This window comes from Sebastes umbrosus, chromosome 20 (genome assembly GCF_015220745.1).
Source record: "Sebastes umbrosus isolate fSebUmb1 chromosome 20, fSebUmb1.pri, whole genome shotgun sequence".
NCBI classification, from domain to species: Eukaryota; Metazoa; Chordata; class Actinopteri; order Perciformes; family Sebastidae; genus Sebastes; species Sebastes umbrosus.
Window position 1 is genome coordinate 6,351,959 of NC_051288.1, and position 27,487 is coordinate 6,379,445.

Here is a 27,487-nt window from a genome sequence, read left to right on the forward strand (position 1 = left end):
CCCAGCCCTTCCTCCTCTGCTGTGTGGGTGTGGTGGGCCATCTCGAATTACAGTGTCCACGGTTAACTGGGCAGGAGGATGAGAGATGCATCATGCGGTCACTCTCTCGTCGGATCATAGAGAGGATATATAGCTCCCTCATATGACTGTTGGGAGTTGGCTGCGTTGATTTCAGCAGGGACTGACAGAGCAGAAAGGACGAGCTCAACAGGGAGCTATGAATGTTCTGGTGTTTCCATTATTCATGTGTTAAAGCTTCTCAGAGGGGAGCAACAAAGCGATAACAGGCAATCGTTCCGCGACGCAACCATGGAACCAATCGGAGAAACTTCATCTCCAGATGACTCTGGGTGTCCGGACCCTCACACGGGCGCAGCGGCGGCCCCAGGCTGGGCCCACCTCCACAAACCCATCATCGTGATGGTGATGGGATCACTGATGTGTGCCGCCGGCGGTCTCATCTTCCTGCTCCGGTCGTTGGAGGTGACTGAAGCTCCCCGCTCCGTAGCCTCGGCCTGCCTGTCCATAGGGCTGATGTTTGTTGCGATGGGGCTGGTGTGGATCCCCATACTGAAAGAGAAACAGAGGCGCAAGCGGTACTGCCAGGAGGCTTGAACAGAAGCGACTCTATAGTGGGGAAAGTGGAAACACTATTTTTGTCAGTGATGATGCAACTGTTTCCTTTGAATCATCCAATGGAGTCACAAAACTGGTGTGGTTCTTGCTGATAACCGCCTGCATACATTGTACTTTGACCACAGCAGGTTGTTGTGAGTCAATGAGGATTGCACTTTGACGAACTCTGGCAAAAGACTGCTCCTGGTTTGGAGGATCTCCACTGCCACCATGTCAACATCTGTACAGGTAGATCCAGTCATGGAGAGGAGTTACGGAGGAGTCGGCCGCTGCAAGTGCTCGTTCTGGTTCGCAGTGGCCCACGACATAGTCGGTGTCTTCATCATGATGGTGGGGGTGTTTGGAGGGCTGGTTATCCACGATTTGTTTATCTACGCGGGGGCTATCATCATCTTCTTCAGCTTGATCTGGTGGGTGTTCTGGTACTCCGGGAACATCGACGTGCCACCCGAAGAGCTGGAGGACGACGTGGGAATGATCAAACTGAAGAACAGCGGACTCAGCCGGGTGGTGAGGCGCGTGTCCGACCGCCTCTCCAGCAGGATCAGGAACTCTTTCAGAAAGAACGACAGGTACACCAGAGAAGACCCCACAGGCAACAGCAGACCTTCAAACACCGGCACAGAGGTGTCGCTCTCCACTATCTACGACACCACCTTCGCCTCCTCATCTAAAGAACTTGTGAGAGAGACATTGTCAGTATGAACTAACCCATCACAGACTGTAAATGACACAGAGAGACACACCGAACTTGGATCTTTATATTTGTTTCCTTTTCTTGTCAGTTTATTCTGTTGAAAGGGAATTTGTGTTTGCTCTGCTATCATGCACTTGTAATGATTAGACAACACTGAAGTCTAGAAAACCTCCACATGTTCTTATCTAGCTGATAAGATGTAAACTTTGCACACTATAACAGAATTGCAAATGGCTCTGATTGTGAAACCACTATCCACTATCACTATTTTTGTCATGTTATCATAAGTCATGTTTGGTTGATTCACAGATATTGCAGAGTAAGGATGTGGTGACTGTAAATAGAACAATAAAGGGTAAGATAAGGGATTTATTAAGTCAAGTCAAGTCAATTTTATTTGTATAGCCCAAAATCACAAATTTGCCTCAGGGGGCTTTACAATCTGTATAGGATACGACACAGTCTGTCCTTTACAGTACGACCCTCTTATCGGATCAGGAAAAACGTAACCAAAAAAAAAAACTTTTAACAGGAAAAAAAAATGGAAGAAACCTCAGGAAGAACAACAGAGGAGGGATCCCCTTTCCAGGATGGACAGACGTGCAATAGATGTTGTTTGTACAGAGTAACAACATGATGAAAATACAACATAGACAATCCATATGACAAAAGATAATACGTATAATGTGAACATATGTGAGAAGGTGGATCCAGGAGGATGTCAAGCAGCTTCCCGGCGTCGGCAAACAGATAGAGCCCGAGCAACACGACCTCATCTCCACGCCAGATGGGTAAAGCCCGAGCAACACAACCTACTCTCCACGCCAGATAGATAGAGCCAGAGCAACACGACCTCCTCTCCACGCCAGGTAGATAGAGCCCGAGCAACACAACTTCCTCTCCACGCCAGGTAGATAGAGCCCGAGCAACACAACCTCCTCTCCACGCCAGATAGATAGATAGAGCCAGAGCAACACAACCTCCTCTCCACGCCAGGTAGATAGAGCCCGAGCAACACAACCTCCTCTCCACGCCAGATAGATAGATAGAGCCCGAGCAACACAACCTCCTCTCCACGCCAGATAGATAGAGCCACAGCAACACTTATTATGATGAGGCTGACCCTTATTTGGCCTCAAATGGTTAAGGTTTGGAAAGGTCGTTGGACAGCGAGTCTTGCGAGATTTTTTGCATGTTTTTTTCAAGTTTCCGCAATTTGCGAGTTACCTGACACGACCCTGTTGGCTCACTGTCGCCATGTAGAGAGCCATTGAGAGGCAATCCCATATTTAGCACCTTTAAGTAATGTTACTATGCTTCTGTATCTTAAAGAATTACACAGGAGGCGTTTGGGATCATGACAACACTAACTTATAAGAAATATTTGACTACCCACCAAAAAAACTGTAAAATATTTGAATTTTTAAGTTTTCCCCACATTTTATTTAACGATCTCACAGTCATCTTTAACTGTCCGGAGTATAATTCTGGTGGAAAAATAACAAATCCCTTTATGTACTAAATATAATGAAGTCTCTCAAACAAATCCTGCTGTCTAACAACACATCGCTGCTAAAAAGATTTTTTTTTGTATACAAATACTAGTATTAATACTGTAATACTATACTATACTTCAACTTCAGTTGGCTTCAAAGGCCCACAACAGCAACAGTTCACGGCAGACCCTTTAATGTTCTGCTTGACTGTTTGTTATAGCACATTTTAAATCCCTATAGCTTATGGAAAAATGTGTTGAACATAACTCTTAAAATGTACTATTTTCTCCTAAATAAAAAGCTTTTATTCATTCATTGTTGTTAATATGGTACATTTAATGTTATTTCATTACAAATTTGCTGAATAATAGTGCTCCTGTGTCGTCTGCTCCCAACTTCTCTCTCCCCTTTAAACTTGAAGTTGATGCTGTAGTGCTTCCGGAGCCTGTTGCAGGACGGAGACGGAAATGTGTGCCACCCGGTGTGTTACTTCTCGGCAAAGTTCAAACGCCACCAGTTGAACTGCTCCACCATCGAGAAGGAGACCCTATAGCCATGCTTCTCACCCTGCAGCGAGGTGTATGTCGTCTCCAGATCATCTCCTGTGATGGTGTATATACTGACCACAATCCTCTTCTCTTCCTGGCCCAGATGCACAACCATAACCAGCGGTTGATGCCTTGAATTCTATTAAGAAATCACTCTTTATTTTTGCTTACATCTAGGTTTTCTTGATTCTTTTTCCCCGGTTTAATTTGAATTTTATTGTTACTCCCCTCATCCCCTGGCCCAATTTGGGAACGTAACAGAAGGTATATTTGCAATATTTCATCCATTCCAACTGCTTTTCCTACACTGTACAGTACATGTTAATATAAATGACTGATAATTCTCCTGATTCTCCTGATAATTCTGCACCAAAGCTTTTTTGTATGGGATACAATGTTAGACTCATTTCAGCCACAAGAGGTCAGGAGTGCACAGATCTGAAGTCTGGAGCTCAGGCCAGTAAGGAGGAGTGCACAGGTCTGTCTCTCAACAGGAAGCATACTGTATATTTTATTCGGATGGGACGTTGCCAAAGTGTTCAGGTTAGGAAAGGCTACACCCTCCTAAACTCCTTTCTTTCTGTTACTGAGTCTTCACAGCGAGCACTTGTACCACTGCTGGTAGTAGCAGTGCCAGTAATAGTGGGAGTAATATTGAAAGCAGAAACAAAAGTATAAAACATTTTTTTAACAAAATACAATTTTACAATATAATGTAATAATAATATAAAGTACTATAATATAATATAATCTGTAGAGGCCCTTCAAAACAAATGCAGGCAGCATTAATGTGATGATATAAAATATCCAAATGGGAATGCTGGCTTTTGGCTAAACCTATAAATATAAATTAGCTGACATTATGTATTATTTTAGTGCTTTAGAACTATAAATCCGATAATAAAATAATAAGTCTGGGGTTAAACTAATACAGATTATATTTTTTACAAAATAATTTATTTTTATGGTGCATCATGGTCATATTGCCCCAATCAACTAATTTAAGTTTACGGAGTTCTTTTGGCCAGAAAAAGTAAATTCAGGTTTGTGAAAGAAGGAAAAGTCTTGAGGAGGGTCTTTCAGAAATTGTCAGAAGCTATAAGCCAGTGTTAGATGGCTTGTTGAATTACTGTCTTTTCATATTATAACAATATATTCTGAACTACAGGAAGCTAATATTTGGATGGAACACTTTCAGAAGGTTAAAGTTAGGGCGGGTTTATTTTATTTTGATAAATGTGGGATCTGTGAAGGTAAATCAATCTCAAAACATTATTTTATTTTTTTTATTTTTAAAAGGTGGCTTTTCTTTTTGGAGTAATTTAGTTTTTATAAAACTAGACTTTTTGTAAAACTAAATTATCTATCTATCTATCTATCTATCTATCTATCTATCTATCTATATATCCTGTTTCCTTTGCACTGGACACTGCAAGGAGTTCCATTGAAGGAGCAATAAACAAGAAAAACTTAAAAACATATTTTTTTCCCCTTTTTCAAATAAAAAGAGGCTAAGATGTGTTAATGTTGCGTCACCTTGCATAAATTCCAGGAAATACATAGTCATTTAAAGGTCCCATATTATAAAAAAGTGAGATTTTCATGTTTTTTTATTATAAAGCAGGCTTAAGTCCTATATAAATACTGTGAAAGTATCAAAACACTCAATCCACAGGGAAATACACACAGCCCGTATTCAGAAACTCTGCATTTGAAACAAGCTGTCAGGATTTCTGCCCATTCGTGATGTCACGAATATACAATATTTAGACCCTTGACACAATTTTAAACGTAAACATTCTAAATGTGTCCCAGTTTATTCCTGGTTGCAGTGTATGTGAATGTCATCAGCTGACAGGAAGTAAACATGGACCCAAGCTGTTGCCTAGCAACGCAATTCTGTTGCAATTCCGTCAAAATGCACTAAAACGGAGCGTTTCAGACAGAGAGTAAATACAGGCATATTCAGGCTGACAGTATGAGGAGAATGCTTTTGTGACACTTCTTCTAGGAGTGAATATACAGCATGCTGCAATACTAAAATACAGCAAGTGTCCATCTTCTGTCAGTACAATTTCATTTTAGAGCCAGAGGACCATGGTGTACTGTATTCAAGGGGTGGACAAAATAACAAAAAACACCTTACAATACAGTGAAATATTCCAAAAGTAGATCGCAAAGTTTCGAGGAAATGTTTGATTTTTGCAGCTGGTGTGTAAATTACAAAAACTGCAGAATGATGAGGTTAAAAAAATGATTCTACTTTGTATTTCTTGCACGGCTATTTTATTGCATTATGAATAAAGTCTATATTAAAAGTACTTATTATGCTTTTGTGCTTTTACCCTTTCCTTTAGTGTGTTAAAGTCCACACCAAAGGGAGTTACTCTCCCCCACAGAAACACTGCTCCTGAACTGCCTGAAACACCTTGCTCGAAGTCCCACCTTTTCTTCCGTTAACGAGGTGATGTCACTATGTAACACATTTGCATAATACCTGCCTTGCAGGAGCTCAAAAAGAGCGTTTCAGACAGAGGGTGAATAGAGGAGCTGTAGCACAGCTGGTATGAGAAAAATAAAGTGTTTTTTGAACATTAAAGCATGTAAACATGTTCTAGTAGAAACACAAAATACAAGTATGAACCTGAAAATGAGCATAATATGGGACCTTTAAGAGTTAATTATTATATATATACTTTTTAAATCACATTTCTGCATTTAAAAGCTTACTTTTGTAGTTCTACAACCGTTTTACAAAAAAACTACAACTCCCAGTAGGGCTCTCCTGTCATATGACAGCTGTGTGTTGTGTCATGTGACCTTGATACTGCTCAGTCAGTCTGTTTCTGTTTTCTCTCGCTGCCACCAGGACCTCTAACCTAAAACACTTCACTCCTCTCACTAAACAGACCACCACGCTGCAGACGAGAGCTTTCACGACTCCTAAACTACACTCCGGCGTGTGCTCAGCACAGCTTATGTGCTCATTAGGCTTCGTCCAACTCCTCCATGTCTTCCTGTGGCAGACTCACATCCCCGGCGGCTCCCCGGCAGGCCTCTCTGTTCACCGCCTGAGCATCAGTCCTCACGCCGCGGTTGGGTGTGTCCAGCTCGGCCAACAGAGGCAGCATGTTGCCGGTGCGACGCTAGTAGCACTCTTATGATACAAAAGCTGTCATATCGGTGGTGAACTGTTCTAGCTTGGATGTCAGTGCTACCGGAGTGTGGCTGTCAGAATGAACGGTGAGTTTTGTTGTGTCATTGCCTCAAAAGCTTCTCATGCAAGAGGACATTCAGTTAACTTGTTAGTACCCTCTAACCCTCTACCCTATACTCTGTGTTCACACAGTGAGTTTGGGATTTCTGCTGACTTATTAACTTAAAAGCTACTTCCCCAATGTTAATACACAGCAAAATGGCCTTCCTGGTCTGTCAAACCGGGGTGATAATAGAGGAAAGTGAAAACAAAAGCAATTCAACACTATACAAATGCACTCTGTAGGCTGTAAAGTTGAAACTGCTCTTTGTGTGAATGTGTCCCATGCATGACTGACTGCACCACCACAGAATACTGTTCAGGGTCACTGTGCACACCTGGAAAACACGTTTGTTTTCAAGTTAACATGAGAAGCAGTTACTATTGAGGCTAGAAGTAGCATTGAGGTTAGAGAAGTGTGGTTAAAGGTCCCGTATTATAGAAATGTGAGATTTTCATGTTTTTTTTATTATAAAGCAGGCTTAAGTCCTTTATAATACTATGAAAGTATCGAAACACTCAATCCACAGGGAAATACACACAACCCGTTTTCAGAAACTCTGCATTTGAAACAAGCTGTCAGGATTTCTGTCCATTCGTGATGTCACAAATATACAATATTTAGACCCTTGACACAGATTTAAACGTAAACATTCTAAATGTGTCCCAGTTTATTCCTGGTTGCAGTGTATGTGAATGTCATCAGCTGACAGGAAGTACACATGGACCCAAGCTGTGGCTTAGCAATGCAATTCTGTTGCAATTCCGTCAAAATGCGCTAAAATGGAGCGTTTCAGACAGAGGGTGAATACAGGCATATTCAGGCTGACAGTATACGTTTTTTTTTAACATTACAGCATGTAAACATGTTCTAGTAGAAACACAAAATACAATTATGAACCTGAAAATGAGCATAATATGGGACCTTTAAGACAAGTTTATGGGAGTTTTTATTGGACTTTATTAGTTGTAACCCACAGAAGACATTCCACAAATGTGTTCCATGATTTCCAAATATTTCACTATCCACAAACATGTATTTGTGTTGTGCAAAGTCACATCCACACAAAATACAGGGCGATTTGCAAATACGCGTAACTTACTCTGTAAATACGTATTTTAAGGTTTACATGTAAAGTGATATCTACACATTTATGCATCTATTTCTACCCTAGGAATGATATTTGCGAATTTGCAGATATCGCTTCCTGTGGATTTATGGGCCACATGACATTTATAACTTTCCTCCTGTTTGTTCACAGAATTTTGTCCGATTGTTACCGCAGCAGATCTGTAGATAATAGTTGTAATCCACAGAAGACAATTCACAAATATGTACCATGATCTGCAAATATTTCACGACCGACAAACGTCTTTTTGTGTTTGTGTTGTGTAAAGTCACATCCACAAAAATACAGGGCGATTTGCAAATACACATAACTTACTCTGTAAATACGTTATTTAATTCCATACAATTTGCAAGTCTGAATCTCATGGAAACATGTGGGTGGAGGGACTGTCCCCAACTTCCATCCCTCTTCAACTGTCGAGGTGCCCTTTTAGCAAAGCAGCGTGGCCCAGAGCTGGTCCAGTGGGTTGGCAGCTTGTAGAAGGTTGTGGTAGAACTGGCAAAACACCTGGTAAATATTTATAACAATATACAAAGATGTAAATTTCAATCACAGAAATGCTGGAACAATAACAATTCCACACATTGTGTCACTGCAATTACGAATATGACCTTTCAATCGTTTGTTTAGTCAATAAAATGTCAGAAAAGGGTGAAAAATATCCATCGCTGTTTCCTCAGAGGCTAAAATGATGCCTTCAAGTTTTGTTTTATCTGATCCACGGTTCAACACCCAATTTATGATAATATAAAACAGAGAAAAGCAGCACATCTTCACATTGGAGAAGCTGGAACCAGAGAATGGGCTTTTGCTTCAAAAATTGACACAAAATTATGAAAATTGTTTCAGATAAATTCATCGTTCAATCAAATAATGTTTCAGCTGTAATTGTAACTGTGTAACAAACTCATTGTAGAAGGGTACTATACAACTATTGTAACAATTGGTGCCCTCAAGGAATGTTAATTTTGAAAAATGTTCTTAACCGTTAACCAACCCTCTTTAAGCGATTATTAACCGTTACCCGACAAGATTTGTGTAGTGTCGGACACTTTCCCAGTAAAAGTCTCCACCGCACATTTAGTTTAGTTTAGCAGGTTGTCAGCTGCGTGTCTGCCCGGCATAACGACACTCTGTCTGCGCGGATTAACGATAGCGATTGTCCGACAAACAGTGTGTGTGTTTGTGCTACGTTAGCATCTGTAGCTTTGCTGGTAGCTTTGTGCTCACCATAGTCACACACATACGGTCTGTCAGCGCGGCGTAACTTCAGCGGGTTTCCGACAGACTGTGTGTGTGTGTTGTCGGTGGCGTTATAGCTGTGAACGTAGGTGTAGCAGACAGTGTGTGTACAGTTTATTTGTCGGTGAATAAATGCTACGAGGCTACAACTCGTCTGCTCAACCGAGCTATAGACGGGAGCCAACTTTCTGTATCTGTAACGCCGGCTCAGACTCTCTTAAAGTGGGCTCTTAAGGTGGACCAGCTTTTCTCCTTAAAGTGACGAGTTTTTCTCAGCTTTTTAATTAATTATTAACGTTTCTTTTAACCGTTTTAAGAGATAGCGTTAATCGGTTAAAATGCTTAATGTCGGATAACGGTTAAACGGTTAATAACTGAAATCCCTAGTGCCTTCAAATGGGGTCGGGGTTACTGTGTTCACGAGAAGAGTCCTTATGAACGCCCCCCTCGTGTCGTTTTCACGATCTCGTAAGAGTAAAGTTTCTGAAAGCTCCGAGTTCATGAGTTGTGACGCGTTTGTTGACGTTGTTAGAAATGGCGGAGGCCACGGACGTTCATTTTTCGGTGAATAATAAGTTAATATATTGTAATTTTAGTCGTATATTGTTTTTTTTGGTAATTTTATAATATCTCTGAGGAAAATGTTGATATTTCCAACTGCCTCATCTTTTTGCTCTGTCATTATGCCTTTGCATTTATTACATTATGTTACCCGCTTGATAGCTTGCTAAATTGTTAACCTCTGTGGCTTCTAGACGCTGACAGTAACGTTAATATTGCTGTTACTTAGCAGCGCTGTTCTTCACAACTTAACCACTTGAACACCACGAGTATCGTGTACACGACTTCCCATGTTGTAAACACAAACTCACAAGATTTATTTGAAGGCACCAAAAAATAGTCACCCTAGAAACGATGAGATTAAATCAAAACAGTAACTGAAATAGTTTAAAAGCATGCAGAGCAATAACAATAAGTGAATATTAAAGGTACCCTATGGAGTCGTGGAGATATTGCTCCATAGCTCCAACTAGGTGGCCTTTAACTTTAAAGGTCTTATTGATAACATTTTTATGTAGACAAATACATATTTTTAAAAATAATACATCCACATAGCTTATAGAAAGGTGCTCTGGGTCGTCAGTTAGTGTTGAAAAAAACGGAAAATGGCTGAGATTGACGGTAAGTGCCTGGCAACGACTTGTTGTGAAGTAAAGGCAATGGAACAGGGGAGGGAAAAATGCGACATCTAGTGGCTGGATGTTATCAATGTTATCAATAGCACCTTTAATTCTCACTATGAACTCGCTGTTGAATGTTGCAGACAAAGTTCTTGTAGTATTGATTTTGTTTTATCTCATTCTATGTGTTTGTTTGTTGGGTTGTAATACAGTTGAGGGGGTTTTGCATGCTGTAGTAATTCATAAAAAGGATTCCTCTATTGTAAACAAACTGTTTTATACTGACTTTTTCTTCAGCAGTTCATTTCCTCTTCTCATGCATAATTAATACAGGAAGAGGCAGTGACTGGGTAATTGATTTTCTTAATCCATCATCAAACTGAATTAGGGTCATTTCCTTTGTTTTGTCTGTTCGTCTGCAGGCACTCAGCAGAGTGATACCAAGAGACAGCACCTCCTGGAGAGGCTGCTGGATGCTGTCAAACAGGTGAGTCACCTGTTATCTGTGTATGTGCCGGGAGACGACATGGTACCAAACTTTATTCCAAAATCTGCTCGGTTGTGTGTGTGAAATCACCTCACTTTAAAAGTATGTAGTGTTGGGAATAATGCCTTTCACTGGAACAAGGAAATGATTTAACATTGGTTTGTGATGTCGGAAAATACCTTTTCGTTCCTTTATCTACTGTGTACCAAAAACACACTGGAGGAAGTAATACTGAGCACGTTTTACAACTTTTACAAGTTGATCTTTGATCTTTGATTTGATTAAAGCTTCAGTAGGCAGACATTTTTTATGAACAGTAGCTGGTAAGTTTGGAGTGAAGTCTGCATTGACACCAAAACCGGAATTGAATACTATATTCAATTCCGTTTTTTGACAGGAAATGAAAATCACAACTGAGATCAATGCTGAAAGAGTAAAAAAGAATACAAGGAAGAGCCACATAGTTTCCTAATAGAAGCTCTTCATGATGTGTCAATGCAGACTTCACTCCAAACTTACCAGCTACTGGTCATCAGCAAAAGACTTCTACTAGATCTGTGGCGATTTAGGCCTCTTGAAATCTCAGAAATGTGCTCACTGTGTGCTCGAGCAAAGATTGAACCTAGCAGGCAAACACTGAAGAAAGAAGTATCTCATAGGCAGCTATTATCATTCCCTTCATATCTTTTCAGTGCCAAATCCGCTTTGGAGGAAGAAAGGAGATTGCCACAGACTCAGACAGCAGGTAAGAGAAGCTGCCTGTTGCAGAGAAATTCTTTTCGTTATACATCTGTGTTTATTTAGCACCCAAGAGGCTGTTTGGTTAGCGTTTTTATTCTCCAGTATCTTACAGCTCGAGGATTGATTTCTTTGCTACAATGAACTAAATAACCGTATTTTTTTGGTTTGAGAGTTTTACAATAATTTCCATCGTATCTGAGCAATAAGAACGTTTTTATGACGAAAAGGAAAATGTGTATGAAAAATGATGTACCGACTTTGTTCCATCAGAGCTTAATACCGTTGGAGAGAAATATTTGATCAAAAGTTCATATCCTGTGCTGCTCAGATCTAATTTTGAGGTTGTAGCTACAGTTCTTGAACATAAAATTACCATTTTCTGCCTTGTTGATAAAGTATCGCTTAGTGGATTCAAAAAACTTGACCATGGACTGTTTGTAACTTAGTGGTCGTTCATCTTTTCATCTGAAACTATAAATAATGGGGCTTCTAGCGGGGTTAAAGTGCAGCCATAAATTCAAGTGGCATAAAAAACAAGGGTGTCAAAGGGTGCACATGGTCCAGTGACTTGTCTTTGTCTCTGCAGGGTGATCTGCCTGTGTGCCCAGTTTGAAGCGGTGCTGCAGCACGGCCTGAGGAAGAGCCGAGGTCTGGCCCTCACCGCCGCTGCTCTCAAGCAGGCTGCGGGCTTCAGCACCAAGACTGAAGCAGGTACGATTCTTAACTGGCTGCACGGTCTGTTAAACTCGGGTCTAAAGTTGAACATCGAGGTCCCAACTTAACTTTAACCTCCAGCCTTTACCTTGGAAAAAAAGCAGCGCTGCAGAATGAAAACCTTTGCAACAGGGTAGCTTGGCTTGTTATTTTTGAAGTCATGGAGGGTCGGAGGACGTTGGTCAGTGGGAAGCTCCGAGCTGCAGGATAACCACATACACACTCGCACAACCCGCCTGTGAGACCAGATGGTTAGACTACAGATAGGCAACAGTTCAAAATGGCTTTCCCTTTTTCCACTCTCTTTGTTGTGCTCAACCTGTCTGTCTTTAAACCTTTGTCTCTCTGTCTCAGTTTGTGGTGTGCAGCACACCTGCTGTGGCTTTGCACTCCTAAAAAGCACATGCTGTCGTTATAAATGCATAAACCCAACAGACGTTTGTTACAAATTCCAGTCAAGATCCCAAAGATGCCAAACAGCCTATGGCATGCTGAAGTACGGGGAGATGAAATGTACAAAAATGCAGAAGACATCTGGGATATTTACAGTTGATGTTATGGTGCAGCCATAAAAAAAACAACTTGGTCTGAATATTTCAGTCAATTTAATATGATGTCTATGTAGTTAAAGTGTTGGAAAGTGCAGATAGATAATATACAGTATGTGATACGGACATACATTCTGGAAAACACACTCTTTTTCCCCCTTCTTTTGTCTTATTTTCAGGATTCTCCTCCTTTACCTTTCACTGCACCCTGAAGAAGAAAGCTGCATTTTCCTTTATTACAGCCACCCTTTTATTTGACATTTTAGTTGAGATGTTTTGCAAGAAAGGAGCTTCCAACTGTCTTTATCCTACTGAAGAAGTCTCATGTTGTTTTTACTTGTTTGCTGCTGAGATTTGTGCTTTATGGCAGTGGTTCACAACCATTTTTTGTTAAGATACTCAAGCACCCCTTCATTGATGCCACCCATCATGATAAGATTTTTAACATTTTTCAACTATTTCAACCATTTATCCATTACTTTTAGCTAACTATTTCAACCATTTATCCATTACTTTTAGTTAACTATTTCAACCATTTATCCATTACTGTTATCTAACTATTTCAACCATTTATCCATTACTTTTAGCTAACTATTTCAACTATTTATCCATTACTTTTAGCTAACTATTTCAACCATTTATCCATTACTGTTATCTAACTATTTCAACCATTTATCCATTACTGTTAGTTAACTATTTCAACCATTTATCCATTACTGTTATCTAACTATTTCAACCATTTATCCACTGCTTTTAGCAAACTATTTTCAACCATATTATTTCCAGATGGAGTATGGACGGAAATGCATGACTTCTGTAATGGATTACCGTCATAACCATTAGCATATCTGAGGTTTTCTTGTATTTCACAGTCAATTAGAAGAAAGGATTGTGGCTGAACTCGTGGATTTTGAGCTCCCTAATGAAGCCCATCCCTCTGACAAAGCCATAAATAGCAGCCTTAATTTTCCACAAATGAGATAGAACTGATTCTCTCCTTCTTTGTCTCTTTTCCTCTTCCTTCGTCTCTCCTCAGAGTTGACTTTCTGGTTCTATGTCAAGGAGCATCTGAACCGCCACGAGCTCCAGCGTTTCTACTCCCTACGTCACATCTCCTCAGAGCTGGGCCGGGGTCGTGCCTGGCTGCGCTGTGCCCTCAACGAGCACTCGCTGGAGCGCTACCTGCACACACTGCTGGCTGACCGCCCACGCCTGGGGTTAGTACAGTGTCTGTGTGTCTGTGTGTCTGTGCGTCTGTGTGTGTGTGGTTTATGTATGATTTCTTTTTTTTTAATATTAGAGGGTTAGGGTTAAGTTATACTGACACTTCCGAATCCATTCATCTCCACAGTTCCGCTCTGTATTGCTGGTATTTCCTCAGGTGTGCAGGACTTTCCTCTCTTTGTCTTGATTAGATATGTTATTGACCTTCCTTTTCTGTTTTTTTAGAACTTACTATGAAGACTGGGCTTTTATTCTCGATGAAGAGAGAACAAGTATGCTTCCCACCATGGCTGCAGGTGAGGCTGTGTTTTAATGTTACAGGCAATTGCAGGTACTAATACTAATATTCGATAGCATAATATGGTATCTTTTGTATGCTAAAATGTTTTCAGTTAGCATGATAACGTGTTGCAGTTAGTATATTAACATGTTAGTATGCTAAAGATAGCAGTAAAGCACAGCTAAAATGTCCTTTTGAGTCACAACCTTTCCTCTGGTGCTACCCTCAGGCCAGGCTATATTTTTTTGCCCCATTAGTGGTAAGGATCTAAAAACAGCAGAATTGTGTCCTCATGTTTTATCTATTGAAATATTGTATCATCTGGTGTGTAATGAGCATTACAGCCTCGCTTTCAATCTTTTTTAAATATGCTTCACACAAACGGAGCTTCTGTAAAAACAGTGACTTTGCACTTTACGTGTTTAGCATGACTGGATGTGGTGGGAATTGAAGTCCTAACCCTATTACTGTTAATGGATGTGCTCTTCCTGTTGAACTATTGATGAGTGCAACTCAGATGAGCACAAACTATCAAATATTAAGAATATAAACCACTGATCTTATGCCAGAGCTTTTTCCTCTCTGTTCATACACAGGCAGATAGCCTGAGTTCGTCTCAGGTTGCCCACATCTATCTGTGTGCCCAGGAAAGCTTACAAAGCACTTTGCAGAAGTTCAAAAGCTTTATTTGATTTAACTAGATGAATCTGTAATGAATTTCATTCGGCCTCTCTCTTTCTGCTACGCTGTTCAGGTTTGAACTCCATCTTGTTCGCCATCAACATCGACAACACTGACCTGAACGGAGGGGTGACGCGAGCAGGGGGCTCCTCGGTGACCCACCTCCTCAAGGAGTCCACGCAGGGCATTGGCAGCCTGTGGAAAGAGTCGACCCAGGGGGTCAGCAGCCTGCTGCGAGAGATCAGCACCGCCACGGCTGTGGTGCCCGGCTTCACCCCCAGAGTGGACGGGGCCTCAGATCCGCTACCTGTCCTGCCACGCAGCAGCTCTGCTGGTAGGAAACAGCAATATTTAAAGAGGACTTATTATGCATATTTTGGGTTTCTACTAGAACATGTTTACATGCTTTAATTAAAAAAAAAAACACTTTATTTTTCTCATACGTGTGCTACAGCACCTCTTTTCACCCTCTGTCTGAACCGCTCTGTTTGAGCTCCTGCAAGGCAGGTATTATGCAAATGTGTTACATTGTGACATCACCACGTTAACGGAAGAAAAGGTGGGACTTCAAGTTTAACACACTAAAGGAAAGGGTAAAAGCACAAAAGCAGACTAAGTCATTTTTAATATAGACTTCATTCATAATACAATACAATAGCCGTGCAAGAAATACAAAGTAGCATCATTTTTTTAACCTCATCATTCTGCAGTTTTTGTAATTTATACACCAGCTGCAAAAATCAAACACTTCCTCAAAACTTTGCGATCTACTTTTGGGAATATTTCACTGTATTGTAAGGTGTTTTTGTTGATTTGTCCACCCCTTGAATACAGTACACCATGGTCCTCTGGCTCTAACATGAAATCGTACTGACAGAAGATGGACACATGCTGTATTTTAGTATTGCAGCATGCTGTATATTTACTCCTAGAAATAGTGTCACAAAAAGCATCACAGAACCAGCACAAGCAGTGAAACAGCATATGGTTCAGTTGGAGCATGTATAATGAATGCACTGGTAGAACAAATCTAGTGGATGCAAACGCAAGGCGTCTGCAGCAGAGTGATGAAATCCCCCATGAAATGAATAAACTTCCAGAGTGTCGGCTCCTGGTTTGACCTCATTTAGCTGTCTGCCCCGGTCCATCCCTCCGGGGAGAACTTGCACCGTTTTCTCTCCTTATGTTCTGCTCAGTGCGATGAACAAGCTTTTAAATTTCAACTGTGTGATGCGAAAACTTTCCACTGCAGTGAATGTAAATTCTCAGATGTGTGCCAGCTCTTCAAGGTGGGAACCCATTCAGATTATTCGCTGGTAGAAGTCTCGCTAATGCACTGCCAGGCCTTTTGGCTCTGAAAAGGAAGAGAGAGTTGAACCACAGACTTAATTGAAATAAACTTAAGATGCTGATGTCACCAGTACTAAACTTTGCTGTGTGAACATTTGGAGGCAGCTCGTCTAGACAGGTGAAAAGTGCTGAATTGATTTAAGTTTCATTTTATTCAAGGTTGAAATTGGAGGTTTTTGTTCACTTCTTTTTCATCTTTTCCCTCCCAGACTCAGGACTGAGGAAAGAGCGCCGGAGGAAAAAGAAGATCACCAACATCATTTCCTTTGATGACGATCTGGACGGAGGAGCGGAGGATGAGGAGGAGGGAGAGGAGGACTCCCAGAAGATGGGCGCGATGAGGAAGAGCCACACTGCTCCCGCTCAGAGCAGCGTGGAGGAAGGTATAGATCCTTTAGAGCCGGTCTTCTCCGAGTCGCCGGCCCAGAACGGCGTGGACGAGCCGGGCATAATCAGCTGGGTGGGGTCCCCCCATCCCTCTCGTACTCCACCCGCTACACCTCCTCTGCCTGACAGTAAGAGCATAGACAACGAGGAGGAGGACGAAGAGGAGGAGATGTACAAACCCAGAGCACAAAGCCAGGACGAGGAGAGGAGAAGCAGCTCTGATCAGTGAGTCAGATGACTTCAGTTGAATGTCGGGTTATAAAAAGTATAGAGAGAAATATTTCACAATTTTGTATTTATTCTGACAGAAAGTAGCGTGGACTCGGGGCAAAATACACTTGGAGGTTCATTAAGTGCATGTGAAATGAAATGTTGAGTTCTCGAATTATGAGCGGCTGTGATTAGTAGGATCCAAAAGTCAGTTTCCTCTTGGAGAAAATAAGTGTTTTTTAATCAGAAAACAAATGCATACACAGCCTGCAGAAGCACCAAATCAACCAACATTTTAAAAAAGTGGATGGTGGAAGCCAATAATGTAGACTTCATTTTCCAATACACAGTGCAAGTTGCATTCATTTTGTAGTTCAATAAAGTTACCCCCGAAAACCACTAAAATCCTGAAAAATCTGAGCGAAGAGCAAACATAAAAAAAAAAAAAGTCTTACTCTGGTCCGGACATCTATTCATAACCGGGGTTGTCAATCGATTAAACATGGTTGGTGCTAACGGGTTCCTTAGTTTCATATGGTGCAAGTGTCTTAACTCTAGCTTTAAAAAAAAAAATTGCAAGTTGCGTTAATGCTTTAAAGAAATTAGTGGCGTTAAAACTAATTTGCATTAATGCGTTATTATTGCGTTAACTTTGACAGTCGGATTCATAACATAAGAGAGACCAGAGGTTTTCATACTGTGGGCATACCTGAGGCAAAGTTGCTGTGTGAAGTGAAAGGGACAGGTGCATGCTGGGAATTTGGTTACTGTAGTTTGGCCCACTGATTTGCCCGCAGCAGCAGTGGCTGTGACACACAGCTCATAGAGGCAATTAATGTACTGAAGCTAATTCTTGGAGTCATAACTCAGTCAAACATGAACACAAAGACATGACCACATATTTTTAGATTCACTTTCACTTTCTGAGAATATCATTGTCTCTGGTGTCCGTTGCGAATAAACAATCATAAAACTGCATAGAAATCATCGAAAACATTCACAACTGACCTATGAATGGGCGTGAAAAGTACTTATTGCTCTGTGAAAAGCCACAGACAAACTGACTGAGGTTCAAATTGTTAATTTTGTTTTAGGGTGGTGGTTGGCAGCCTGTCCAGCGTTTCCACGTGGAGCCCTCTACAGGTGATGACCGAAAACAGCAGCTCGGACATTCTCATCCCTCTTAACCCTTCAGACCATCAGCCAGGTACTGTAGTCCTAAAAAAACACCTAAACAAAAGCTGCACACTTTATTCAGAATCCTGCCCCTTCAAGGAAGATAGAAGATATTAAAATACACTTCATGTCGTTCTCAGATCAGTATAATATTAGACTCCTGTTTAAGATTCTGTTATGTTTGTTTGACTGTTCTTACTGCTGACAACTGCTGCATGTGGCTTCGGCATAGAGCTCAGATGTCTACCAGATGAAATCTCGGTACTTTCTCTGTTAGTCTGCGCCTTCACTTTCACTTCTACTTTGTTTCAGTGAGCTCTGTGGAGGACACGGCCGCATTTCCTGCTCATTGTGAGTCAACAGGACCGGTGGGAAACTGCGAGAGCAGCAGGTCGCTGCTAACATTCAAGTAAGCTATCATTTCAGGCGGGACTTTATTAGTGTTAGTTACAGGATTTAAACTGGCAAGTCTTGTAAAGTGTGCTTTTGTGCTGCAGCTTTCTTCACTAAAATAAAAATGTGTTTCAGTATGGAGTCCAGTCCGCCGACGCAGTCTGTTCCACTCTCCAGTGTGCTGCCAACATCTGGTCTGCCAGAGTCCATGACAGTGGGTGAGTGTTTCTCCCTTTTCCACCTGTCTGCCTCTTACTATCTCTCACTCTCTCTCCTGCTCTTCCAGCCGGGTTTGTTCTCAAACCGGTTTTGTGCTGTGAGTCATCATTTTAAGCCACATGTGAGTTAGCACCAAGACAACCGAACAGTGTGTCTGCACAGTGCTTCACTCATTGCAACTGCAGGGTTTGAACATGCTTACCTACAAGGTGGATTGCAGTTCTTATGGATAACAGCTGTGGTGCAATTTCCAAACAAAGACCGGTCAGGAGGAATTATGCAGTTAAAGCAGCAGTGGGTAGAAATGGAGCAAATATGATTTAAAAAAAGTTATTTTTATAAAACGTCTGCAAGATTTCACAGACCGGAAGAAAACAACCAATCAGAGCTGATGTGGAGTCTCTGAGCAGCTGTCAATCACTCGCAAACTCCGATCAAACGGTCAAACTAGGCAGCGCTGATCAAATATGAATCAATATTCTGTTACTGTAATGTCTATTTCTCTCCTCAAATGTTCTCAGAAACATCTTGTAGTGTACTGTTTAGCTGTAAAATGAGAACGTTTGTGACCTGGCTGCCATGTTGAGATAAGTTGAGGAAATACCGAGCACCGCCCACCAGCCGGAGCACAGCCAATAGGAACGCTCTCTCTCTGAAATGACCTGTGATTGGTCAAAGTCTCCCGTCATGGTTTAGATTTTTTAAAGCCTGAAAACAGAGCCATGAGGAGGTTCAGAAGTCTAGTTATCTCTCAGAACACTTGAGTTACAATATGCTGAAAGGTTATTATGTATTGCCCAGTGATGCCAAAAACTTTCTGCCTACTGAAGCCTTAAGAGCTAAAGGATTTGTTACTAACCACTAACTCCAAGATCAGATTGTCGTCTGATAAAACCTCAAGAGGAACCGGATAGTCAATAGCCAGTTCCTCTTGAGGTTTTATCAGTCGTGCACTGCTGCACATAGTGAAATTAAAAAGAAAAAAGTTTTCTTGAAGTTAGTATAAAAATCGAGCCACTACAGCTCCTCAAAACAAGTAAAACAGACTTAGGTTTAAGCTTCATATGAGCATAAAATTGCCAGAAATGTAAATTAAAGATGCTTGAAACTAGGGCTGTCAATCGATTCAAATATTTAATCGCGTTTAATCTCGCATATTTTATCTGTTCAAAATGTACCTTAAAGGAGATTTGTCAAGTATTTAATACTCTTATTAAAATGGGAGCGGGCAAATATGCTGCTTTATGAAAATGTATGTATATATTTATTATGGGAAATCAATTAATAACACAAAAAATGACAGATATTGTCCAGAACAATATTCTGAAATCATAACATGGCAAACTGATGCGTTATTATCGCGTTAACTTTGACGGACCCGCTTGAAACTACATTCTTTATGGACCGCACTCATTTTGTAGAGCAAGCGGCCACATCAGTGAACAGAAACTGGATATAAGCGGAGGGCCTTATAGTGAAGTCTCTTTGCAGCGCCGAGGATAAATTAAATCAAACGTAAAAATGATTTTTATTTGTTATGACAACAAAAATGTGATTGTTGAATCACCAGTTCCTCATGAGGTTTTACCAGAAGACAATCTAATCTCCGAGTGTATTCCCCAGTAGTTTGTGATGGTAATGAATCCTGTAGAAGTCCTGACATGTCTTTGTCTGGAAATTTCCCCACCAGCTGTCGTCTGCAGCAAATTAAATCAGACTCTGCTGATTGGTATTTCAAACCTTGTTGTTTTTTTCTGTCCGGTTAAATTGATCTAATTTCTACGAGTGAAGTCCAAAACATTGTTCAGTTCCATAATATTTCCATAATAGTTAATGGTCCACCAGGTGGCGCTGTTGGTCCGGTGTAGACGCAGTCTGCTCCCCTCAAAGGATTATGCTCGAGAGAAAAATTGGGAGAGTGTGACACAAAGTGTGTGAATGCTTGCCATTTACATCAGCTATGTGATTTTCAGATGTGGATTAAACACACGTGATGAGCACTTTAATGCGTCTCACAGCACACGCAGGTTTTTCCTCTTGCCTGGTTCTGCTTGGCGCCCTGGAGCTCATCAGACCACTGATGCTATTTGATTCCTTGAATTCTCTGTGTGTGTGAATGTGTGTGAGGGGGAGAGAGCAAGCGACAGAGAGCCAGGGGAGGAAAGGTGAGCGGAGCTGCCTGTAAGCGCCGGGATTGAGCCGTCTTCCAATCTATTAGCCCTCGGTAAGAGGTGGTCACGGGGGTCACAGAGAGAAAATGGTCCTCAAGATACGGAGATCCACGAGGACGTTGAAAGATGTAAAACAGCAGAACCACAGTCCGTTAAAAGTTCTGTGACGTCAGGTTTTTGTGTCCGAATCAAAGAGCTCCTCTCCAGACTCACTGACACGAAACAGTCTCACAGAGAGAAACCCAGCGCAACAGAGGCAGAGATACCAGTTTCCACGCCTGCTGTCGGCTCAGTAGACCAGAATGCAACGCAGCCACAACAGAAATATTGCATTTCAAGTAAAAGGCCGTGGCTTTTTCCTCGACTGGGAAAACCTCTCTATCTGCCATGCTCTCGCTATCGCCTGGCTCTGCTGCTTTGGCTCTCCCCCCCCGCCTACTCACGTAACCCAAAGCAACAAGTGCAGAAGCCTCTCTACAGGGGTTGTGCAAAAAAATGTTTTGGGAAAACATTAGAAAGCGACTGAGGAAGAAGAAGAAGATGAGGCAGGTTTAGGGAAAATGAAAAAAATCTTGAAAAGCACTGATTTTATTGAATATCTCATTGTGGATTTAGCCTTATTAAGCAAATTACACACCGTTTCCATCGGTCTTATCTGCAGCTTAACTCATTTCTTACTAATGCTCACGCCTTATATCTTCATAAAGGCAAAGTTAAAGGGGCACTCCACCAATTTTACATATGAAGCTCAGTGTACTTGTCAGGAAGAGTACTACTCTAGTCTGTGAAAACTGTTGTGTAATGTCTTCTGTGGCTGTAGTGGGAGCTTTCAGAGTTTTGAAAAAAATAAGCATGATGGTGTCATTAGGGTTATCTTAGCTTGGGCTTGAGAATTAAGTAAGGGATAATGTACAGCGAGCCGGTCATTGTTGTGAAAGAAACCCTGACAGGGCGATGCTGCACCCCGAGGCGGAGTCTCTCATCGCCCTGAAGGGGTTTCTTTCACAACAATGACCCGCTAGCTGTACATTATCCCGCAAAGTCTTGCATCACTTAAGGCATAGTCGCTAAATATATATAGATATGTCCTTAGAGTGTGGGTCGATCACCCTGTTGTTAATCAGTTCATTTTTATCGATGTATGAAGCCATGACCACTGTGATGATGCTCCCACCTTGTGGTTTCCCAGCGCTCCCTCGCAATATGCGTGTACATGAGCAAGTTGCAGAACTTTTTCCCACCATGTTTTATCATCCCCAGAATAATATTAATGCTTTAAAAATGGCTGTCGTTACCCTTTAAAAATGTTAACAGAAACCCTACACTTCAAACTGAAGGTGAGGGGTTTGAAAGAAGTCGGTATTTAGAGGGCACTGGGGATATAATGAAAAAAAGCTATTGAGATGCATTATGGGAAATGTAGTTATACCATATCAGGGAGTAAAAATCTGGATACCTTGGCCTCTGCCGGCTCAATTTTGACTATTCTTTTTAAAAATAATCTGTCTCATGTGAGTTCCCCCAACTGTATGCGTGTGCAGTACTAAATTGCTTGAGCCTGTTGATTAAGTCAGGGATCAAAATGAGCAGTTGATTGGATCACATGCGGAACGCAAGAGAGTAATAAGACCTTCTATGAATAGGAACAATTTGCAATATATCATCACAGCGCGTGTATGTTTAGTGCTAAAGAATAGTAAAAAACAGCTAATGACAGTGTTTGCCCTTTTTCGTGATTAAGGCTTTGTGAAACACACACACACACACACACACGTAGGTGAATACAAAGCATGCTGTATTTTTAAGGTGTGTGTGTGTGTGTGTGTGGGAGAGGAAAAACGGTGTTAGAGGCGAAGAGGTGTGCAGTTGCAAGCTCTCCCTCGGTGATTTCCACCTGGCCCTGACAGCGTGTGAGGCCAAGCAGTCCATTGATTGGAGAGTATGGAGTCTATAATTCACAAGGCACCTCGATTACATGGCCTAGCTCTCTGCTAATGCATCTATTATTGGAACAATTGAGCAAGAGCGTGTAGGATCCGGTGAGGGCCAACACACACACACACACACACACACACACACACACACACACACACACACGCACACGCACACTCTTTTCCCAGCAAAGGTGGCTCTTACACACATTAGGGCAAAGTTGCACGTGTACGTATTTCCACTCGCGCACTTGCGCCGCAATTTGTCCACGTCCCCCTTGCGAGGACGGAGGGGCGTCGGGCTCTACTGAAGTCCCTAATGGCTCGTCTGTGGCACCCGCTGTGAACGCGTGGTCGGACTTAAGGTCACATTTATTTCTGGCCCGCTGATGTGGAGAATGGAGCCGCGGAGATAATAGACTTCCTCTTTTCTCCCCCTGCTCTCTGTTGTGCTCTTCATCACATTCCTCTTCCTCCTCCTCCTCCCCCAACCAGGCACTTAGCTTGGGGCTGGAGGAGACCTACTTGTGTCTGGGGCTACATCGACACCCTACATTAGTTATGAGAATAGAGTTGTGGTCTCTGCATGTTGTGTGTGTGTGATGGTGGAATGCAAAGTGCAGGGTAGATTAACTCCTCATCTCATAGTTGTTATTTTTGGAAGTCCTGGTAACGGCCTAGTTCGGATGCTTTGAAACCTTCATGTGCACCTCCAAGCGTAACTATGGAGATGAGTCACTATACCGCCATACAGCCGCCCCGGCCCAAATCTGTCCCTTCCATCAGGATGGAGATTAACATCAGCCAGCAGCTGACTGCTAGCAGACTGGAGCTGATACAGTTCAACTGACTGTTGCTTTAAGGCTGGAAGGGATACTGAGGAAGCTGCTGCTTTTCTGATAGTTTCTTTCAATTTGACCAAAGCAAAAGAAATTGCACATAGCGACGCAGTTAATTATTATATTCATTGTTGATTCAGTTACAATATGTTTTTCCTACATAGTGATCCTGGAATTGTCAGTGTTTCAACATACTTTTGTGTGAATAAACAGTAGTACTGAACTGTAACTTACGTCGTCACTTCCTGAGAGCCTCCTTGCTGTTTGGTAACCGTGGTAACCCGTGCCAACCACATGTGACCAAAACAATGGTTTGTGAGAGTCAAATTCCGAATTAATTAAAAATATAAATTACTCCCATTAAAGAAAAATCTTATACCTACAGTTAAATTGAAGCGTTATTGATGTTAAAGAGCTGTCCGTCAACGTCTGTTGTGAATGTTGTCGTCACTACCGCATTGCATTGTGGGATATTTATGCATCTGTAGTGTCCAGCGTTTGCATACTGTAATATTTCACTGGAAATAGTGTGCAATTTATGTACTCTTGGTTCCATACTTAGGTTTCGGACATACTAAAAATCTCACATACTGTTTTAGCGTACTAACTAGCACGCTGGTTTGGAATTTTGGATGCAACTTTTGTCTCTTTTTAGCCATGCTAGCAGCGTGGCTCTAGACATGTTGGTCCACGACTTTGTGCTCTCAACTATTGGATGGATTGCCATGAAATTTTGTACCGCCATTCACTGTCCCCAGACGATGAACCAGGGAGGAACTTCCATTATATCACTGCCTACCAATTACACTTTTTCAGCCGACTATAATTCTCTTATAATTGTTGTTGTGAGTTTGTTTTTTCTTGATACATAGTTATATGCAAATGGTAGCCAGTGTTTTCCTCCCTTACATTTATCCTGGATTGGTTCATTTCTTCTTTAAGCAGCTTCCGAAAAAGTATGTTTCACTACTGCAGCAATAAAAGTGTCCTCTGTGAGTCAGATAGATATCATTCTGTGCAACTTCTGTCAGCTGGAAAAAGTAAAAACCCAATTTTATCAAAGCAGTTCATCTTCTAGATGGAACAAAAGTGCAGCATTAAAAGTGGGATTCTGTTATTTCTACATTTGAGAACTGTGGGTTATCAGTTTATGCATATTGCTGTGTGTAGTGTCTGTGTGTGTTTTGTGTATTTTTAAGTAGTTTTAGTGCCGAAAACTCACTCTGGTCTCTCTCATCTGCAGTGGAGCTGCGTCAGGCCATCGTAGCCATGATGAACAGGAAGGACGAGCTGGAGGAACAAAACACGTACGTTGGGTTTTATTCTCCTTATCTGCTGCTTGCAAACCCCCCAAACACACACACACACACACACATACTCACACTCAGACTGGAGGAAGATATCGAATGACCTTTCTGTATAAATTGTGTCAGCTTGTTTTCTTCTCATCCTGAGACGAGAGGGTTTTTTTGTGCTGACTCGGGGGCAGCAAACTGTTTTGTTGTGTTTTTGTTTTCAGCATGAAGCCACCAGAGATGTGATTTACGCTCATTTAACAGCTGCTAAAAAGGATCGTTGTGCAAACTGCAAACGGCACAGTTCAATAAAAGTCTGTCGTAATGGCCAAAAAAACTAATTATTATGTTTATCCACGTTTGCGATTACTCATAAATAAATAAATGTGAATCTTCTGCCGAGCAGTATTTAGATCTTTACGATAAACTGTGATTTGTACTCGGGGCATTAAGATAGCAGCGATGCAATCACAGATGTGTGCTGATTGAGTGTTTTGTATCAGACTGTGACTGCAATTACAGAAGCTTAATAATGTTTATCCGATCTACTGCGTATGAAAATAATATTAACAGAATGTCAACATTTAGTATGTCTAAATGTGGAGGATTAGGTCTGTACAAGACGCGTCACCTGAATGTAAAATGGGACAGAAAATAACAAAGGTACGTGATCTACTTCTTGTGTTTGACAGGTCTCTTCGCAGTCTGCTGGATGGGGAGATGGAGCACTCAGCCGGCCTGAGGCAGGAAACCGATCTGCTGAAGCGGAAGCTGGCAGAGCTGGAGGAGAGACACACCGCCAAGGTTCAGGCACTGGCCAGGTAAGGAACAGCTGGGACGTCTGTAGGACAGACATTAATACATCAAGTCATTTCAGTCTGCAGTATGGAAGATTAAAGAGGACCTACTTGTGAACAGCTAGTATATCTAATGCCCAGTGAGGCTCTGATCAGACAGAGCGAGATTTGCTGCGTCTTTTTTTTTATTGTTGCTAGGCGATCACCGAATGAGTGCTAATGTTAGCTTAACACAAACCATGAACTGTACTCTACCTAATGCAGCTTTTACTTTTTAATCTGAGGACAAAGGTCACTTGGATGTTGTTTCCTCCACCATCAGCTGAAAATAAGAGTAGCTGGTGAGAGAAGTTTTTTTTCCAAAGCAGAGTGCTGGAAAACATTTTAGAAAAGCCAGAATTTGTATCTCTTGACATTGTAATGATTGTTTCATTGGTACTGACCATTAAACTCATCAGCCCACTGCAGATATAAAGTATGATGGCTGTTTTGTGCTGTGCAACTTTTTACATAATGGGCCATCCAACCCATTTGACTAGACCTTTCTCACATCAGGCATTTCGGCCCTGTTCAGACCTGGTATCAACATGCGTCCTCAGTGATCCGATCACAAGTGGACAGCTCTAAGTACAGGTGTGAACGCACTCAAGACGCATTGAGGACGCATTGAGATCGGATCTTTCAGGCCACATTCAGAGGTGATCTGGGCCGCATATGGCCTCATTCTTTTAGCAGTGTGTACGCGAATGTGTTCTGGGGCACATTAAGGACCCCCTACTCAACTGATGTCCAACTGGGATCTGATCACTGAGGACGCATGTTAATACCAGGTCTGAACAGGGCCTTTGACTTGTTATAACAGGTTGCACAGGTTGCACTAATACAATTAAAGGTGCTAATAAAATTAAAGGTGCTCAATACGAAATTCAGAACATTTCTATTGCCTCCACACGGCTCTATACATGGTGGCGGCTTAGCCGGCAGCTAGCAGCTAACAGTGCTAACAACTGAAACAGTGCTGACAGAGCTAACAGTGAGCGGTGCAGAGCGGGGGCTGTGAGCTAGCCAGTGGGGCACGCTCACACACGGCACCAGCCTGGTTATGTCAACAAAGCAATATTTTGCTGCGTTCCATTTGAACTGGGGAGTCCGAATTTCCGGGTTCCCAGTCGGAAATTTCAACTTGAACGCCTCCTGAAGTCGGATTTCCGATTCAGAAAAGTCGGAAGAACCTCGCCAACCTCGACCTCAAAATCCAAGATGGCTGCCCTGCGCATCAATAGTATAAAAGTTGTAGTACTATACAGTTTATTAGCACCTCTGTCTTATTCGTGTCTCATAAAATCAGTCGTACACAGTACTGTCCATCTTCTATCTGTGGACATGTTGCTACGGTGTTTGTATGAGCAAAATACCGGCATAATGGCTTGTTATTAACTGGTATTGCTAACAATGGCTAACAATAGCTAACCTGGCTGGAGCAAACGCCATTATGTTTTCCCGACTTGTTGTACTGAAACGCCGTCAACTCGGGTGTGACGTCATTCTCGGCTCCGACAGTCCGAAAGTCAAAGTCAAGTCAAAATGTCTGCGGTCAAAGATGACGAGCCAGTTTGGGAACTTTTGTCTTAGATATCTCCAAATTGAAACCCAAAAGGTTTTCAGTCAGTAAACATTGTGTAAAAGCTGTAATAGCTCCGAGGCTGCTTTGTCGCTGCTAATTGTGCCTTACACCTACAGTAGCTGCAGCAGTGTTTTACACATAATCACAGTAATTACCGCTACACCATCGAACGGCAGGAGCCTCGCCCAGACAGGAAAAGGAACTATATTTGTGCATCTATCACTGTTAAAGTCT

General features: G+C 41.8%; 2 protein-coding genes across 3 annotated transcripts in view; both read left to right on the forward strand.

Moving 5' to 3' along the window:
* Nucleotides 1-710: 710 nt before the first annotated feature.
* LOC119479095 (transmembrane protein 238-like) lies at nt 711-1,821 on the forward strand. Its single transcript, XM_037754330.1, has one exon. The coding sequence runs from the start codon at nt 847-849 to the stop codon at nt 1,339-1,341; it is 495 nt and encodes a 164-aa protein (XP_037610258.1). The 5' UTR covers nt 711-846; the 3' UTR covers nt 1,342-1,821.
* A 4,372-nt stretch (nt 1,822-6,193) lies between these two features.
* Nucleotides 6,194-27,487, forward strand: part of snx29 (sorting nexin 29) — a 173,038-nt gene continuing 151,744 nt past the window's right edge. The window contains exons 1-13 of one of the 2 annotated variants that reach the window (XM_037754606.1): nt 6,194-6,620; nt 10,609-10,673; nt 11,366-11,418; nt 12,001-12,125; nt 13,713-13,893; nt 14,126-14,196; nt 14,935-15,195; nt 16,421-16,823; nt 17,903-18,015; nt 18,297-18,393; nt 18,513-18,595; nt 24,781-24,844; nt 25,525-25,653. In XM_037754606.1, the coding sequence (XP_037610534.1) occupies nt 6,614-6,620; nt 10,609-10,673; nt 11,366-11,418; nt 12,001-12,125; nt 13,713-13,893; nt 14,126-14,196; nt 14,935-15,195; nt 16,421-16,823; nt 17,903-18,015; nt 18,297-18,393; nt 18,513-18,595; nt 24,781-24,844; nt 25,525-25,653 (1,652 nt within the window). In that variant the 5' untranslated portion in view covers nt 6,194-6,613. Of the gene's footprint in view, nt 6,621-10,001; nt 10,188-10,608; nt 10,674-11,365; nt 11,419-12,000; nt 12,126-13,712; nt 13,894-14,125; nt 14,197-14,934; nt 15,196-16,420; nt 16,824-17,902; nt 18,016-18,296; nt 18,394-18,512; nt 18,596-24,780; nt 24,845-25,524; nt 25,654-27,487 lie in introns of those variants that run through there. The other variant, XM_037754605.1, reaches the window with a different exon arrangement.

Coding starts and splice junctions, on each gene's coding strand:
- LOC119479095 (XM_037754330.1), top strand. CDS start 847: ATGTCAACATCTGTACAGGTAGATCCAGTCATGGAGAGGAGTTACGGA.